Consider the following 18,539-nt stretch of genomic DNA (forward strand, 5'->3'; position numbering starts at 1 on the left):
AAATATGCATACAGATTTTGTTTACAAGGCATGTTTACAGAGGATGAGCTGATTAAAGGTCAGACTACAGGGTCTGTAGCAGGGTCACACATCCTGAGGTGTGTGGCTGGCCGAGTTCTCTTGTGTCCTTGGGCCATTAGCCTAGCAGCAGCAGCAGGGCTTTAGCAGCTGTTCTCATGACCAGTAAGAGCTTCTGGCAGGGCCAGTTTCCTAAGCCAAGACCTGAATCCCTTAATTATCTTAACCCCTTCCCCAAAGGAAGTAATGACAAAATGCTGAGTGGGAAAGTTGTAAGATTAAACACCATTAAATAATTTTGATGTAAGTGATGGGCTGCTAGCAGTGGGTAGAACTACTGATTATCAAGCAGAAGGGGCAGGTCTGTTTGGAGGTGGCTAGCAGAGGGATACAGATCTCATGTCCAGCAGGGCTGCCAGATGCCCTTTTACCTTGACTTTGGCTTTACTAATGTTGGGTGTCATTCCCACCAGGGTGTACTTCTACATAGCAAATGCACTGGTAAAAATAAAATATTTGGTTATTTGTACTTGTAAAAAATGTAAAGCAAATTACTTCACAATAAAGAGTGGATTCTTAATTAGGATGAAATAATCATATAACATGCAACAACAAATACAGGAATATCTGCCAAAAAATAAAACAGTGGTTATCTTCCAGTCTGGGCATGTATGTATTTGGATTTGAGCCCAATCAGACTCCTAATCTGCAATTCGAAAACACAGTCTATGTGGACATGTTATCCAAGGAATGCTTCCTCCCAAGGTTAAACAAGCTACATTTGTTACATCAGAGAAACAAACTGGCAGTACTTTAACTTCACGCTGGCCGCAAACCTGTGAGGACCAGTAGATTAGTTATTTTAACAGCCTCATACATGGTACCAACCTCCTGAGAGTTCACTTGTCCTTCAATGATTCACAGAAGGTCTCACTAGGTGCAGAGAAATTCTCTGGTTTAATTTTGATGGATATTGCCCCTAGTAACTTGTCGGAGGTTAGACTGTCCTTTGCTATTCTGAGATCCTCTAAGTGATTGTACGAGAATGGACATGTGTGTGTGTGTGTGTGTGTGTATGCATGTATGTCACCACCTGCACAGGCACACACACACACACACACACACACACACACACACACACCCCTAATTTTGCCCTTAACTGGAATTATGTGAGGGGGATGTCAGATGTCATTTCAAAAGAATACCATCATAAGAAATACAGCTCAATAACAAGAGGAAATATCACCGATGAACTAAGCTGGACAGGTGACATAAAAGATATCTGCATTTGCTACATATTTTTATTCCAGAAACAGAGCTCAGAGACCAAACCTCTCATCGCGCTCTCCCTTCTTCACAGCTCCAGTATACTTTCCTTCTCAAGGTCCTTTTTTACATTTTTGGCGGTCAAGCCCCACCAGCTTCCACCGTCTTCTCCGAAACATTCTCACTTCTCCTCTGCATCTTTCCAGCGCCTCCGCAGTCCGTGTGTGAGCATTAACCTGACTGGCTGTGTGCTTGTGCGTGGTGTTACCTTGCACCAGCTCTCTGCACAGACTCTCGGTGCTCCGCTCCTGTTCTTCCTCCTCACGCTCCTCATCTTCCTCGTCCTGACTGAGGCTGCTTTCTCTCTCGCTCTCCTCTGTGCCTGAGACGCTCCACACCTCCATGTCTCCCTCGGCACTCCCTGCTCTGCAGGCTGAGCTAATAGCGGAATTACAGGAGTTTTCCCTGTCTGACTGGTGAATATCTATAGTCCACTACAGAGTCCACACACTGACTCATATGCAGGTTCTTGGGTTGCAGGTATAATGGCGTCTGTGATAAATCCTATCAGGGCGTCAGCTACTGTTTGTGTTCTGACATTTACCTGGCTGCTCTGAGACATGGAGATAAGATAAGGGAGGGAGCTAATAGGTAACTTGGGGAAGGCAGCGAGAAAAAAAACAATTTCTTCTGTCCGTGATTTAATATGATTACAGTAAAAGTCTTTAAATCACAATAGTAGTAGAGAGATGGTTTGTGGGATCATTTTTTGAAAAGACATCTGACATTAGAGAATGAACACCCCATGTTCCAAAAGCAAATGGTACGCTCCAACCTACTGCATGTCAATATGAATAGGTACTGCTAGCGCAGACACTCACCCCATCAAGGTAAAAGCAGCTGGGTGTGTATGTTTGTTTGTGTGTGTGTGGGTGTGTATGTTTGTGTGTGCGTGCATGCATGCACATTTAGAGTTATTTTATATATAAAACAATTTGGCCCTAAGAATTTTTTCAAATACTCTGACAGATTCAGACATGGTTCTACCCTTCCCTATCAATCTGTCACAGACACGCAGAGGATCTGGGATATCTGTTATGCAAATTTAACATTTTTTATATAAAACATTGCCTTCCAACCACAGCATGTTTCCAGTTCGAGACAGTAAAACAGAAAATTTATATTAATAAAACACTGGATTTTGTTTCTGTCAGATAAGAAGTACAGAGAGCAAACCCATATCAGCATTCATGAACCTAGGACACCAGCAATTGGAACACCACACACCACCCCTTTCACTTGCATGACAGTCCCTAACTCCGCAATGCTCACCAACACTGCAACGATCCTCAACATCACAACATTCACCAGTACCACAATCCCCTGCACCAGCTCACCAACACCATTACAATCCCCTCTGCATAAGGTTAAAATTTAATGCAATCCACCACAAGAGGCCATAGTTCAAGCTCTTTAGAAATGATCTTCCAGATAGTTTCACAGGTCAAAAGCAATTGCAATTAATTATCCGCTATTGTTGAACATGTCCAGGTTTTCCACTGTTATTAACTTACATACAGTGTGTAAACACACTAGTCTACTCTGGAATGGGAGGACTGTTCACATACAACTAAAATCTCTTTCAGTGGCCGTCGTAATGAAAATAACATCTCAGAAATGATCAAATGCACGTTGTACAATATCCTTTTTCCAAAGCCAGCTTTGACTCACAGACATGAACATCAGCAACTATATATCCTAACAATACAAAGATGGACACTAATATAAAGAGAGCGCATGGATTCAAGCTAAACTGCTGAATGCAAATGTACACAGAAGTACAGATGTATTGGAACAGTATTAGGAAGAAGGTAAGCTTTGTGTGAGGATCACCATGGGAGCAGCCTTTAAAACAATGATCCCTGATCTTTCAGCAATCACGCATCTAAACTTTAAACCAGCACTAAACAGAAAAAGAACTTAATTTTTCAAATCATTGCTGGATTTAGTACACAGAAATGTATTTAGTACACAGAGGTACACAGAAAATATCACTGCACAGAATCTTTGAGAATGGGTTAAAGCTTCCAGAAATCTTGACTCAAACATCATGCTTACAACATTTATTACAGACATTACAATCATAACAATATGGATGTATACAGTATGTATAGTGGGCTAGGATACTGTAGTGAAGAGATTTGTTCTTCTGCAATTTGTTCAAAAACCAGTCATCAAGGTCAGGTACCTAGGGCCCTCTACCTAGGAGTCACGTGGTGATAAATTCACCAATCAGTTACAGGAAATGTTCAATTAACTAACAGCAGAAAGCACAAATTTATTTGGAAAACCATAACTTATGGTGCAACATTTAATAAATAAGTTATACACAATGTACAGATATTTTCATTTCTATTTTGCATTTAAAAGTCCAGACAGCTGCAAATGTGCTACTTCCAAAGATTCCTCCACTATGTTTAGGATTAATGGGTGGTTTCCAAGGAATCACGCAGCCAATCCGAACACATCTGAAACATTCAACATGTCCAGCCACAAGCCTGCAACATTTACTGTGTAATATTATGTGCTACAGTACATTTCAAGACAAGATTAGGGTATATTACTAAAAATAAAACTGCATAAACATTATTTTAATAAAATGCATAAAGGGGCCAACAGCTCATCAGGTGTGCTGCAAGGTTAGTCATCAGCTTACTTAAGAGTATGTTATTATCAAAATAGCAAGGTACCATTAAAATATGTTAAATCTGATAAGCAAAACTGCTTTTTTACGTAAATAATTTTGTTTTGCCTTATTTTAATTTAAAAAATACTTTAATAAAATCATTTTAACTGCTTGTTATTATACGAAACACATTTTTGGATGATTGACAACATTTTACAAAATACAATTATTTATTTATTTTTACAAAACAGTGACAAATTTTACTCATTTTTATTGCATGGTAGCTCAGTTTTTTCATATGGTTGCATGCACAGTTCTATGTATTTGATTATTGTAGGTTTTTTTGTAGCCTGTAAATAAGTAGTCACTTTTCTAGTCTATATATAGGTTTTTTTGCTTGCACTCTTACTGGAAACGTAAGCACCACCCCTGCTCACCACCATAACAGATTACACACTAAAGTGCTAACATAATCACTAAGATGACGTCCTGTCATCCAGGCCTAGGTGACGGAGAAGCAGCAGACATGCGCTGCCTTGGTGAACAATATTCCTGATGACAGCCTGTTGTCACGTGAGTGTGGTTTACCAGAAACTGCGCACTTCTCACACTACATTGGGTGTTCCCTGGGTGGAGTAGTTTAGAATTATTCAGATCGGGGACACAGAAGTCTAACCTAATTGTGACTTGGTGACTGGGTTGCGTTTTACTCTGGCAAAAAAAATATACTTGTTTATACTAATGTAAGAGATAAAGTTTTGATATTCACTACAAAGAAGCCAGTAATCTGTCTATAGTTTGTCTATATGTTTAACAAGACCTGCTAAAATGGGAACCTTTTTGTCATCTACTTCCTGAATAGAGAAATCTCTCTGAATGTGGAAGGAGCAAAGTCACGCATGCTGAATATTAACTTTCTTGATATAAAGTAAATGATTACTGGGCTGAAAGGCAAAATGGCTGAAAAATAAGAAAACAAGGTAATGTACTAGTTGGTGGTCTCACCACCCTTTAACCCTTTCTGTTATATAGCAGTGACATATACTCTACACAAGCCTTTGGACTCATAATGCCATCAGACTAGCCTGTCTGTACAATGTGGATGTCTAAGTTCAACAGTGACAGAGGAGCAGCTGAATGGCAATATCTTTAATGTTTTTAAACTAAAGTGAAATAAAGACATCCTTCACTTGAATGCCTTTCCTGCTTTACAAAATAACCCTTTCATCTGATAAGATGGAATTCACTGAATGTTTCTAAGTGACTATTGGGGGAAAGCATGGATCTTAATCACAGATTCTAAACAGTACAGCATACAATAGGAATGACTAAGTTCCACATCTGAGCTTACTATAAAAGCATGTCTGTCATACTTTAATCACAAATGTCTTATAAACTACAAAAATATGTATGCTCCTTTGTCTAATTTTGTTGAAATGTTTGCGAATTAATGATGTTTCTCATACCACTGCAAAAGAAAGACAAATTTACTGTTGTGAGGTCAGGCTTCTTCTGTTACTCATAGTGCACTCGACTACTCCAATGTACTCCACTCAATTCTATTGTGAAACTATACCAGATTTACATCACTGGGGTTGTCATGGCATCAAGATGACTGCAAATTATATACCATAACTGCCCCATCATATACACCATATACCTCAAACTGCCCCATCATATACACCATATACCTCAAACTGCCCCATCATATACACCATATACCTCAAACTGCCCCATCATATACCCCATATACCTCAAACTGCCCCATCATATACACCATATACCTCAAACTGCCCCAGCCTTATTGAAGTCTGCAAGTTCTATTTTCACCATGGCCAGAGTACAACCACATTGTTGTTCTAATCACACATTCCTTCTTACATTATCTTTTTTCCTAAGTATGCTGATGTCATTAGTAGTGAAAACAAAAACCAATCACTCTTTTTAAGCACAATTGTTTCAAACTATCCCTCCTTCAAAAATATATGCACCAAGTTTGCTACTACTAAGAGTAGTAGAGGTGCTCACGAAGACTCCCAGAATGCCATGAGCCACCACACACTATATTTCATTTAAAAGTTAAATGCTGTTAATAGTTGGATGGTGGATTTGTGTGCATGTGTTCGATTTTGTCCAGTTGTGTTGGTTTTGTTCATTAATAAAACAAAAATTAGTGTACCATTTGTGATATGTTTGTCTTTTGGTTACTTTCTTCATATTTTGCCTATAGTTCAGTTTCCATTTATGTATGTTTGCCATGTATGAGAGTGTTTTTAAGTCTTTGTAGAGCAAAAAATCAATCAATCAATCTCTGAATAAAAAGGGCACTTTCTTGCACTTTTTGTTGTCCTAACACTGAAATACACCAACATAGTATGTTGTATGTTTGTTTTCATTTATAATTCTTGTAATAGTAGATGTCTCTTATAAAAATCCGATTATAACATATATTTATATTATTTCAAAGGCTAGTGAGACCAACAGGCTAATTCTCTTCATTTTAATACCTGCACTACGCACATATCCTCTAACAGCTCATCCTGGGGCTGTCGGCTAGGCCATCTTCGGCCACTAGAGGGAGGCGCAGAATATTTTCACAGTAATCAGGCAATTAGCCACACCTGGCATCCAACCTACTGAACAGCACCTCACAGGCACCCTGCTGCTCAGTCTTTCTTTCCTGGTAATCCAGGAAGAAACATTAAGAGCTTCCTCTCGGGTTCTTGCCATCCTTCCATGTTTGGCTATGGTTGAAATAGCTTACTATATACTTCATATTGCACACAGTATATAATAGCACCCATAGCAGTATAGTCTCCATTATGTGACACGCACACACCATACTATAGGGTCACATTGAAAGTAAGAAGGTTCTGCCTACTCGTGAAAGATTTTTCACCACCGTTTCATGATGGGTTGCAGTATACCCTGAAGTTAGCTGTGGTCACGTACTGGAATATTTGGCCGGAGTAATACATCATCTGTATACCTTGTGCGTGTTGGAAAAGTGATTTTGATCACAGTGCATAAGGCGGACTGATCAGGGGCCTAATCAGTACGCGAGTAGTGTAGTAGGCTATTTTGAACATGGCCTAAGATTTCTTTTTGCTCTCCCTGGTAGCACACTGGCCTGGGCACTCAGAGTAGTGGTTCGAGCCCCACCTTGGGATTCCTCTTCTGGAAGCCTCCTGTAATCATTCCCCAGGCCCAGTGGGTGTTAGCTCCCAGGACAGAGGGGATTTCTGAAAATCTGCGAGTCTACAATTTTCTGCCTGGGTTAACCCATATTTGACAAGCACACATTTTTGTTGTTTTGTAGTGCAAGTATTCCATATAGTTAGTAAATGCCAAAGCTGAAATGAATCCTACCCTTTACGTTGGAACTGACTGATGGTTAGACAAATGCACACGTAGCCTGCAGAGTCAGAAAAACCCAAGCACTCTGAGGGGAGTAGATACCAAAAATCAGACTCACAGAAGTATTTGAGTGTTTCGTCGATCTGTTCGTAGGTGAGCCCCAGAGCGGCCTCTGGTGGCAGCAGTGGAGTGTGCAGCCAGTCATCGTGATCATACCCAAACACCTCGTCTGCCCGTAGAGTGTATCTGGGTAATTTCTCTGTTAGAAGACTCACTATCTCCACCTCTGGCAAATCCACACCTGAACATAGATCTGTTGCAGAAAAGGAGTGACAAAAGTATTTAGACTTCTTATAGTTTTTAGAGTAAATTTTACTTAATACTGTAGTTACATAACACAGGGTATTTAACGTTAGACAAACAAAGCTAACAATAACCCTACGATGTCAAGGAGACAAAGACTAGGCTCACTGTACCGTTAATCAGAAGCAGCTACCTTGCACTTACCCTCTGTACAGCAGAAACTCTCCGATAGGATGAATTGCAGTGAGGCTACAGCCTCTCACTGCACAGAGCGCTGACTTTTAGTTTTTAAGAAATGTCTTTCCTGCACTCTACTGGACAAAGAATGGTAATGCAAAAGACAGGATTGAAAGGGCCCATATCTTACATTTTCCTTCATTTATAATTCATTTTAACATGACAATTTTTTAACCTCTCTATCTCTTCAAATGAACCAGACTGTTTCTACTACTGATAGATAAATGTAAGATAAATTAGCTCTGTTCTGATTAGCTGCCTTGTATTGTCCCTCATTCAAAAAGCACTCAGACCTGAAATGCCTAAGACCTGCTATGCAAGTGGGCGGGGCTAAAATGTAGTCGGCTGAATGGGCGTAGATTTACAAATGAGTTCGTTCTCATGACAAAAGTGATTTTAAAATGTGCCATTTTTATAGCCTAGATTCCACATGTGGACAGTATGGATTGGTGGAGTGAATGGTGTGATCTGAAACTTTAACAATATTTACATATTATTTCAAAATACCTTATTTCAATAAAGCAAGTAAAACGCAGTTTTCCATGATAGGAGCCCTTTCAAGATATGATTACCTGTTTCTCTGATTCTTCAAATTATGGCGATCAATTCATGGAGAAACAGTATTTTGTGAAGTACAAGAATTGTACCTGTCTTTTGCCTGCATTTGAATGAGATTATTGGTATTATATTCTAAAATAACCCCAATGCAATATATGCTCACCAGCCACTTCATTAAAAACACCTTGTTTCATAGTCACTGGGCACTTTATGATGTTTCTGAAAACAAATCACATGATCTGACCCTGGATGACTACCAGGGTGGCTACCACAAACTATGCATGAAGACAAGCTATAGACTTTAATTTTACTACTCATTTCTTAGTTCTAAGTGGTGTTTCTAATAAAGTTGCTGGTACATTAAGTTCACACAAATATGGTCACCTTTAGTAAAGTGAACAGGAACACAATGGCATCACAATAAGTAATATTATTCAGTCATAAAAATAACAAATTAAATTTAAGACAGCATTTGAATGATTTATTTTTGTTCATATATATTACAGAATAGGTACAATGTTTATTAAAACAAAAGGGTAGATCCATACATGGCTCAGTCTAATGGCTTTGGCACTATGAGACCTGACACGTCTCTGCATCTTCTCACTGGGCTTAAACCAAATGGGGGAGTTTTTTTGTGTTTAAGCCTTCAAAAAGCCTGAATAAACTTTATTTTCAAAAAGGGAAACCTTTTATTTTAAAGTTCATTCTGCATATGTTTTAATTAACAGCAATATCAGAGATGATTCTTTGAACTTCATTGAATTGCAGTACCGTTCAACTCCCTGATAGCACAAAGTTCAAAGCTGCAGCCTGGCCTCCCACAGAGGACGATGAAGAATGTGGTGTTGGTGTCAGCCTGCTCTCCCTCACTCACACTGGACTGCACTTCAGATGCTGGCCTTTGTGTCCAAATAGTAAAAACCTTTGGCTTTTCACTTCCAGTCAGCCAATTATTTACATCTCCAAAACCCCTAATAAATCTGAACTTTCACTATACAACCATAAGTCATTGAAATTGTCTTAGGGTTGGATGTAGCCTAAACAGTAAAGATTTCACATTCTTTGCAGCTGTTGACTACAGAACAAATTTGCAGAAAATAAAAATTAGGTATACAAAAATTATAAAAATATAGATATTCTTTTGGTAGACTATCTAAAGGCACGCATGGCTAGAGTAGAAGTTTCTTGTTTTCAAAAAGGAGAATTATCTGTATTTCTTGGCCTACATTATCTGTATTTTTGCTCCACTGGGTAATGGTTAATCTCTGTCAGAATGTACTGAGTTCTGAATGCTAAAGCTATTAGCAAGGTTGATCACATTAATTATCAAGAAGTTAATAATGTCTGGGTGGGAAATCCTTCATTTACCAATGAAACAAAGATCATCGGTACATAAAGGTACTGAAAAGACACTTCGAGGACACTGAAATTATTTTCACATGAACAAGCCTCTTACCTGTAAGAGTGGACACATCCTGGTGGGATTTAACCAGGAGAGGGCCATGTCTCAGCTTCCCAGGAGCAAGGCCGAGGTCCTGGCTGAGGGACCTGCATACCCCTCCCTGCTCCTTGTGGAGGGTGAAAGATTCTCGGGGCTCCAGGAGGGCCTGAAAGGGGCCAGCCAGAGGAGAGGGAACAGGGGCAGGCGAATGGGGTAGCAGGAGTAGGGTGTAGGATCAGGGTTCTGAGTGCCAAAGTGCCACAAATTAATGCTTCTGCTGCCACCTAGTGGATCGGAGAGGAAAGGATTTGGAGAAATGCAGAATGCATTTCCTACAACAGAGAGAAAGGGTACAAAAATATTAAAAAGGAAGTGTGTTCATTTTGGCAAGCATTTGCCTAAATACTGAAAAACTGATGTCAATGTTTACGCGTTTCCCTAGCAACTTTGTTCAGTTTTATCTTGTTTTAGCATTGTGAAAATGAATGCTTAAGAAAGGAACAGTGGCTCTTTTGTGCCACGCCATATCACTTTCTCCTGAGCAGTCCACCCATGTGTAAGGGGATAGGCTCTCGTGCAGCAGTAGGGAAGAGGTCATGTTTGCACTTTATTCATCTCTACATAGCCATGAATGAGAATTGCCTTAGGTCATATATCAAACAAGCATGACGTATTAAATTCATGTGCTGGCACATTGCTACTGCTAAGACCTTTGTTGCTCCAAAAACAGCACTTTCTCAGTCAAGGGATGAAAGTTGCTTGGACATTACAAAATGTCATGATGATGTGGTGATGACACAATTTTTCTTAGCAGTCAGAACTCTGAAAGACCAACAGAATGCAAAGGGGAAAATCTGAGATTTCCATATGCCGATGTGTGACGCAGTAATATTTGCATGACTAGCATCTCAGTTTAAACAGAAGCATTATAAGATTCTGCTCTGGCAGGACTGGATAAGATGGGTGCTTTATAAATTATTGTACATTTTATGGATTTGTGAAAACAAATGTGACCATATGAAATATGTGACATTTCACATGTATAATATATAATATGTGAAATACTTAAACAGTGAAACATAAACCAACAAAACTGCAACAAGAAAAAAAATTTCAGTCAGAGGGTTGAAAGCAACAAGTGTAATTTCTGGGCATATATGAACTTGCCCTAACTGTGGTCACAAAGACCAAGGTTGAAGTGTAGAATACAATATCTCAAGGACAGTGATACTGCTGCTCTGAGCCAACCATGCTGTAACACACGGGTGTGTACGTGTGCATTGTCACAGACTAAAGAGCGGGGAGGGAGGGAGGGAGAGAGAGAGAGAGAGAGAGAGAGAGAGAGAGAGAGAGAGAGAGAGAGAGAGAGAGAGAGAGAGAGAGAGAAACAAACAAAAGGAAATAGGATGAAGGGAAGTACTTGAGATTTAAAAAAAGGTTTCAGCCTGCCAAAACCATACTGAATAATGCACAATTATGGAAGAGGGGGAGGGGCAAGCTGAATGCTCAGTGAACATCTCGTGTGTGACTGGCTGAAAGGGACATGCTCTCTGAACAGTCTCCAAGGAGACCAGAGGACTATGAACCGGCTTGGTCACATGACACCTCTGTTAGTGGGTCTTCATGAGCTTGGACACATAAGGTAATTTGACCAAGCAAGAGCTCACATTTCAAATGATTTTGGCAAAGATAAAAAAACAACAGAAAATTATGTGAAAGATAGAAAGGTTTCTATTAAAAATCAATAAATTCAGCCATTTCATTTCTATAATGTTGAAGTAGAGCATTAAGATAGTGTCCCAGTGAGGTTTCATGGTTGAAAATCTGTGAAAATTTGCAAATGCAAACTTTTATGAAACTTTCTAATGGTTAACGTTATGCCTGGTGTATTGGTCATACATTTTCTTACATCTTAATTATTAAATTATTCATTATTATGAATTAATTCCAATACAATACTCTTAGCCATTAAAATACTTACAAACATTTTTGGGGTCAGGTAGGATTGTCTTCATATTTATAAACATTACTTTGAAAGCAAGAACTCTTGAGAACACAAAAAGAAACAATCAACATCAACAATGACTACACTACAAAGGCCATATAAACAAAAAGTTAAAAAATAAAAGGTAAATCACTTGAAAAACATCGAGGCTGAAAATTTAGAAGCATTATGTCAGCAAGTCTGTGACTGCTAACCCTTTATTGTTCGGTTCTAAACCAACAAAATCAAATCTGTCATTTTTGTTAGGAAATCCACTGTACATTCTTAACCATTCATAACAGCAGAATCTCTCTGGTCACTATACCAAGATAAAAGTGAAAATGGACTATAGTCCACATTTCTACACATCTGACACACTCTCTCTTTCTCTCAGCAGCGGGGTATCAGACTTGTGCATGACCTGTGATTAGCAGAATGGAGGGCCTACCTTTCCCAGACTCTTAAGCAATGATCAGTAAAAAGCTAGTGATAATTTTCTGTATCCTGCATCATTGTATAAACAAAAGAAGTATAGGATCTTATACAAGACATCTGCCTTCCTGTACATCTCATCCCACTTGAGAAGAAAACGACAGGCTACAAGAAGGAAGACAATGGGCTAATGTGTAGGTTCCCGTTAGTAGGTGGGTTTTTGTTTACCCAAAGCCTTTCCTGATGTCTCGAAGTCATAAATGGATGGTTTGTACAAGGATACAAAAGGAGTGGTGAAATTTAGATAAGTAACAATAAACACAACTGTACTTCTAGACATCACAAACAAGAATACATCACCAATTTCGTGTCAAAATCAAGTTTGAAGATGTTTCCAAGACTAACAGGTTATGTTTTTCATTTTTGTGTATATCACAATGAATTTTAATCTTCACCAGACGTTTCCACAAGAGGATCCAATAACCAACACTCCTGTTTTATCATGATGCCAAAACAGTCCTGGCAAAGATGGCCTTGATACATGTGTGGTGCCTCAAACATGGGAGCCATACAGTAAACTGTAAACTTTCTTTGCGTGATTTTTGTTTGTTTGATGTTTTTCCAGTACTTATAAAAACAGCCATGTGAGAACGAAAAAAGATTTTGAAAGTATAACAAAAGAACAGTCTGAGCTAAAATAACGGCACATTGTGACATTTGAATGTTGTATCAGTTCGCATGAATCAGCGGATAGTACGTTGATATGCTGATAGAACTCTTTCACTCACCCCTGCTGGAGGATGCCTTCAGTCCAACAGGTCTGAGATAAGCCTCTGTCTATCAGTTCCCAGTATCTCACTGGTGTTAATTAACAGTCCACATTGCCTGCGTGCACACTCTTACTTGCACTTTATAGACAGGAGTGGCAAAGCTGTACAAATACAAACAATCACACAAAAAGCCTAAGCACAGAGCAGCATGGATCATTTATCCTAGTTTGACTGAATCAGATTATTCCCTGAAATTAGGGCATGCATTATGAGTCTGTATTTTTTATGTTTTAAAAAAAATTAAATCCATTATACTGTAACCTCATTACAGATTTCCCATTAAAGCAGTTCCTCTTTCCCATAAAGACTAATAAATGTAATCTTCACATTCGTGACTTTATTTAGCCTCTGAACAAAGGATTCACAGGGGAGCACAATTAAACAGAAGATATTCTTCATGCTTGCCTGTCAGTCAACAGACATGCATTACTGTAACTTTTATTTCTGGATCCTTCTATGCATATGAACCTTGGTTGGTATGAGAGTGCTGCTTCTAGAGCCATCTAACTAAAAATGATACACATTCCCCCAGTTATCCTACTCCTGACATCTGCAAGGAATCTAAAAAATGACCTCTTGGTTCCTGTGACAGTATTTTAAAGAATAAATTTTACTATTTTGAATGTGAACCAGTGAACGTGGAAATCATTTAATGATAAATCTCCTTTTTAGAAAATGAAAGATTCACTACAGCCACTCATTTTTAGATGTTCAACTTTAAAAAGTCACAAACCATATTTTTGATTAGTTTTTCTGATTTTATTTGTGAAACATTTTACAAAAGTGTTAGAATATATTCCATTGCTCTCCTATTTTATCTGTGTTTTCTCAGATTTTCATGAACAGACTTTCTTGAACATTTTTCTCAGGCTTTCGTGAAAAGTCCACTGGAATGTGTTTAAGCTCAGGGATAAGCTTCTGAGGAGCTTTATATAGCTCAGTACTGAAGCTATCATCAAGACTGCACTCTGTGTGATCAGAAATAATGAGAAAGCACAGCCTGACAAGGTATACGTTGAAAAAAAAAAAACAAGTCTCACTTTTGAATCCAAAAAAAAAAACCTTTTCCAATTTGTCTCTAAAGCAGTGAAAAAATATTACTAATATTACTGCAACCATAATGTACCTATTGTTCATTTATGTGCTCATGCTTGAATCTACCATATTCACAAGCATGTTCAAACTGGCACAATGAATTACAAGGACAGAATCATTTAAGCAAAGAGAGTGCTGTTTGGCCTATATCCCACTTAATTAACCTTTGCTGTCAATAAAAGGCTGGCATAGCTGTGACCCTGTAAAATGCACAGTGCTCACAGGTAGGCTCCCCTAACCATCATTAAAGGTCATCATTACACACTGGCTCTTCCCTCTGCCTGACACAGATTGCCTCAGCACCTCCAAATCAGGAGACTGGATCAAATGTATGATCAACAGAACACAGTTAAACATTAACCTCCAACCACCACACCTCTGCCTTAAACAGGTTTTCCATTCCATATGCTGTCACAGTAATACATTATGTTCATAATTGCTTGGCCAAGCAGAGGAAGAGTATAAATTACACAGTCACAGAACTCCAGACTCCTTCCCTCACCGCCTAAAAATCTGTGGATATATTGATAAATAGAAAATGGAATCAACTTTCAAACTGATCTGATCGTGGTGATCATTTTGTCATCTATTTGTGCCTTAAAATTCTGCTTCCAGTTTATCTGAAGATTCTGAGGTAATTATACATTTGCCTCCCCTCTGCATATGTATATGCATATGTGTGTGTTCTAAAATTTGACAATATAATTAAGGACACTGTTGTATAAAGGTAGCATGCACATGCACAGTCCACACACACACACACAAACACACAAAATAAATAAACTGTGCTTATCAGTAATGTTTAGATCAATGTATCTGCAGGTCAGAAGATTTTCAAATTACAGTTTTCAAAAATAATCATAGGTCATGCAGCTTGACCGTAGACATAATAATGTCCCTTACTTCACATTGCTTTCAGTCTTACATTTATGGCATTGAGCTGATGCCTTTATCCAAAGCAGCTGACAATTATGACTGAGTACAACTTATGCAGTTGAGGGATAACAGTGTTGCTCAGAGGCCCCAACAGTGACAACTTGGCAGTGGTGGGACTTGAACCAGCAACCTTTTGATTACAAGTCAAGTAACTTAACCACTGAGCTACTACTGCCGCTTTGCCAACTTAGAGTTTGCTAAAAGCACCACCTGTCCAGGACTGCTGATGACACATAACATGTAGTGAATTCAGGCAAAGAAACTACACTGCCCATTAGGCCTGTCAAATAAACATATAAATAAACGTATGGAGTATTAACAAGAGTATTTCTCTATCATTTAGAATAACAGGCTAAAGGTCAAGCAGCCATACAGTAAGCAAACATTTAAAATCATCCACATGTAGCTAAAGTCTAAAATGACATGATATTTTGGGCCCTCTCCAGTGAACACAGAGCTGCTTACTCTGGTGCCAGTATGAGAAGTAACTACAAGAGTGTAGACACTGGTATACATTAAATGATATACACACAGCACTTGTTTTCGTATTGTCAGGGATTACTTACTGAAGGCGCGGAAGGATTCCTGTATTCCTTAAAGAATAAGGGTTTTTCTTTCTTGTGGTGACAGCCTAGAAGTCACGTTCAAAACTGTGTCCTCTTCACAACCTCCAAGCTACATTGTCTGCCCGGTGTCGCATGCAGTGAAAGCACCTCCTGTTTAATGAAAGAGAGGGAGGGGTGGAGAAGAGGAGGAACAGAAATGGGGCAGAGTGGGAGGAGCAGAGAGGGGTGCATCAGGAAGAGGAAGAGAACCAGAAAGTGAGTGACAGCGTAAAAACAAAGAGACTGAGACTGGCCTAAAATGAATAACCTGCTGAGAGAGTGAGAAAGAGAAAGAGAGAGATGTGAGGAGGCTATGAGTCAGCACTTTGCAGCTCATATGTAATGTAGCTGCTGGAATGGGCTTCCCCAACAATCCACCAAAATGGATTCTTAAGATGCCTTTACTACAGTGCAGTTATACTCTAAAAATACTCCAAAGAAGATTCGGTTGATGAAACCTTGTGGTTTTCACTGATTCTTGCTGCATTCGACATTGGATAGCGCCATCCAGAGGGGGTAAACCAAACTCAGAATGAAGGGAATATGTTGGATCATTACAAATTAGAACGGCTTTCTTAAGTACAGCTCTGTTACAAAGATCCACCAATGACCTTTGTTGGTTCCTGCTACTTTCCCCAACATCTTATTGATTCTGGTCAATTTGTTTTTATGAACTAATGTCAGGTGCCGCTACCATATAGAAACATTAATAAAGAGACTTTCTATCAAGGGAACATACACTTTTACCAGAGTCTTATCACTTACCTCAAACCCCTTCAGTTTCTAAGCAAATACAGTCTCTAGCTTTCTTGCATAAACAATCAACATTGTATGTAAAACTCAACTGTTGACCCATGTGTATTCCTAAGTACTTTAAAATAACTTACAATCTCCACAGAATGATCACAAGAGTAAGGGGTAGAAATGAATATACGTGATTTAAATTATTTTTGTTTTTCATCATTAATTAACGAAGCTGAATTTACACTAGATGAGATGCAGAAATCAGGATCAGCAGACACGATCCAGAAAACAAGACAAGAACTAAGATCAGTGGTAATAAGATGTGGGCGATGCAAATGATGGATGTGGAAGATTAAAACACACACACGCACACGTACACGCACACACTACCCCGGTCAACCATCTTGAGATCAACTGAGATCAACTCACAGAGTTAGTGTTTTCTACACCAGACTTAGATGCAAATCTCAGGGTGTTCATTTATGCAATCGTAAGTAAATGCTCCATTTACAAGCGCAAGACTGACGACAAAGCACATCAAACAAAGATATAATGCATAATGACCCGGAAGACACGAAATCTTATCTATTCCATGTAAGGCACACATATACACACGTACGAAGATGTGCATAAATTCTAAATACAGTCAGTTCTATGGTTGTAGTCACTATACCAAAGGCCTGGGGGGAGTTGATGGATCTTTTAAAATTCACGTAGTTAAAAAATATTAGATAAATAAAAACGTGAGACTGAAAGGCAGGATATAGAATCAGTGAGTTTTGAAAACAGACATCTCATAGTTTATGTTCAATTAAAGAGCCGTCTAAACACGCAGATAATGCTATAGACACAAAGTAAGCGTTTAAAGTTCTTAACATTACTAAACTCTTGTTAACCGACAATGATCCTACATTTAATTGCAATTATATATGTAATGAAGAACGCCTGTAAAGGTTTTAAAAGTTACATGCCTTTTTATAAATACATTTTAGAAATTAATGTGAAAGATCACTCTTAGATAGTATGATTTGTTTGACAGTAAAAGAGATATCTGTTAACACATTATCTAGTTTATGATTCGTATGTTTCTGAAAACACCTAAAATATTATTTAGATTTTTTTCTTATATTGAAAACGTTCAGAAAAACTTGCAAACTTATCTACAATTGCAAATAGTACAATGCACGACTTGATTATAGAGCCAGCGGACCACTGGAGCGCGATGTGAGATCCCCTTTGATTCTTAACTGATAGAGCTTCGTAACCTTAACTGATAACACTAGTTGATATTATTCGCCCCTGCGCCTTTATAACATGTTAACTCTCCTAAAGAGCAAACCACCACTCTGGGAAAACACCAGGACACCAGACTCCTGCTGATGCAACTCGACCTTATTTGGAAGTGAGGAAGTACGGTAGCCTAGTCTGTATTAAGAAACGTCACCAAAAAAATCTCTATTAGGGCAATTTGTTGTCTTTGACATTGTACGTCAGAAAAGGTTTTGGTCGGTCTGATTACCGAGTTATCTTCTATGATATGATATTCTTATATTAAACGCTGAAGGCTTATGAAATGTTCTCGCTGTCCCACCCTGCCAAACCCGGATTGTGAAGTCGCCTAAATAATACAGTGCTATTATTATGTATGTTGTATATTTATGTATAAATATTACGTATGCTGTTTAGCAGTGTGTTTTAGAATGTAACTTACTTTAACACGAGTTGTTCCGTCCTCCCGCGTTGTCAGACTTTCGCTTTGAGCTGTTTTGCCTGAGAACTTTTTCAAAAACGAATTAGACTGTCAAAATTCAGTCAGATAGGCGGTCATATACACTCGGCCAACTTGAAAGATCAAATTTGTGGAACACATGGTCCATAAGAGGTCGCCCTCCTACTGAGACTAATAAAATATGCTTATTGCAAATGAGCTCATCAGGGAAAGTGTTTTGCTTATTTCAAAACTCGAGTTTAAAAGTGTTTTTTAAACATAAGCAGCGTCTTTAAACGTTTATCATTTGTATGAAGGAAATTGGTGATATTATCT

At 38.6% G+C, this 18,539-nt stretch overlaps 1 protein-coding gene and 1 long non-coding RNA gene across 4 annotated transcripts in view; both read right to left on the reverse strand.

Moving 5' to 3' along the window:
• The window catches only part of si:dkey-28e7.3 (trafficking kinesin-binding protein 1), a 17,216-nt gene extending 15,378 nt beyond the window's left edge, over positions 1-1,838 (reverse strand). For 2 of the 3 annotated variants that reach the window (XM_027018354.2, XM_027018353.2), the window contains exon 1: positions 1,553-1,838. In XM_027018354.2, the coding sequence (XP_026874155.2) occupies positions 1,553-1,688 (136 nt within the window). In that variant the 5' untranslated portion in view covers positions 1,689-1,838. Of the gene's footprint in view, positions 1-1,350; positions 1,489-1,552 lie in introns of those variants that run through there. The other variant, XM_027018355.2, reaches the window with a different exon arrangement.
• An 8,172-nt stretch (positions 1,839-10,010) lies between these two features.
• On the reverse strand, positions 10,011-18,324 carry LOC118240842. Its single transcript, XR_004775681.1, has 3 exons — positions 18,207-18,324; positions 15,713-15,862; positions 10,011-10,201 (listed from the first exon to the last, which is right to left on the reverse strand). It is a non-coding gene; the product is annotated as an uncharacterized LOC118240842 (long non-coding RNA).
• Positions 18,325-18,539: the final 215 nt, after the last annotated feature.

This window comes from Electrophorus electricus, chromosome 26, assembly GCF_013358815.1.
Source record: "Electrophorus electricus isolate fEleEle1 chromosome 26, fEleEle1.pri, whole genome shotgun sequence".
NCBI classification, from domain to species: domain Eukaryota; kingdom Metazoa; phylum Chordata; class Actinopteri; order Gymnotiformes; family Gymnotidae; genus Electrophorus; species Electrophorus electricus.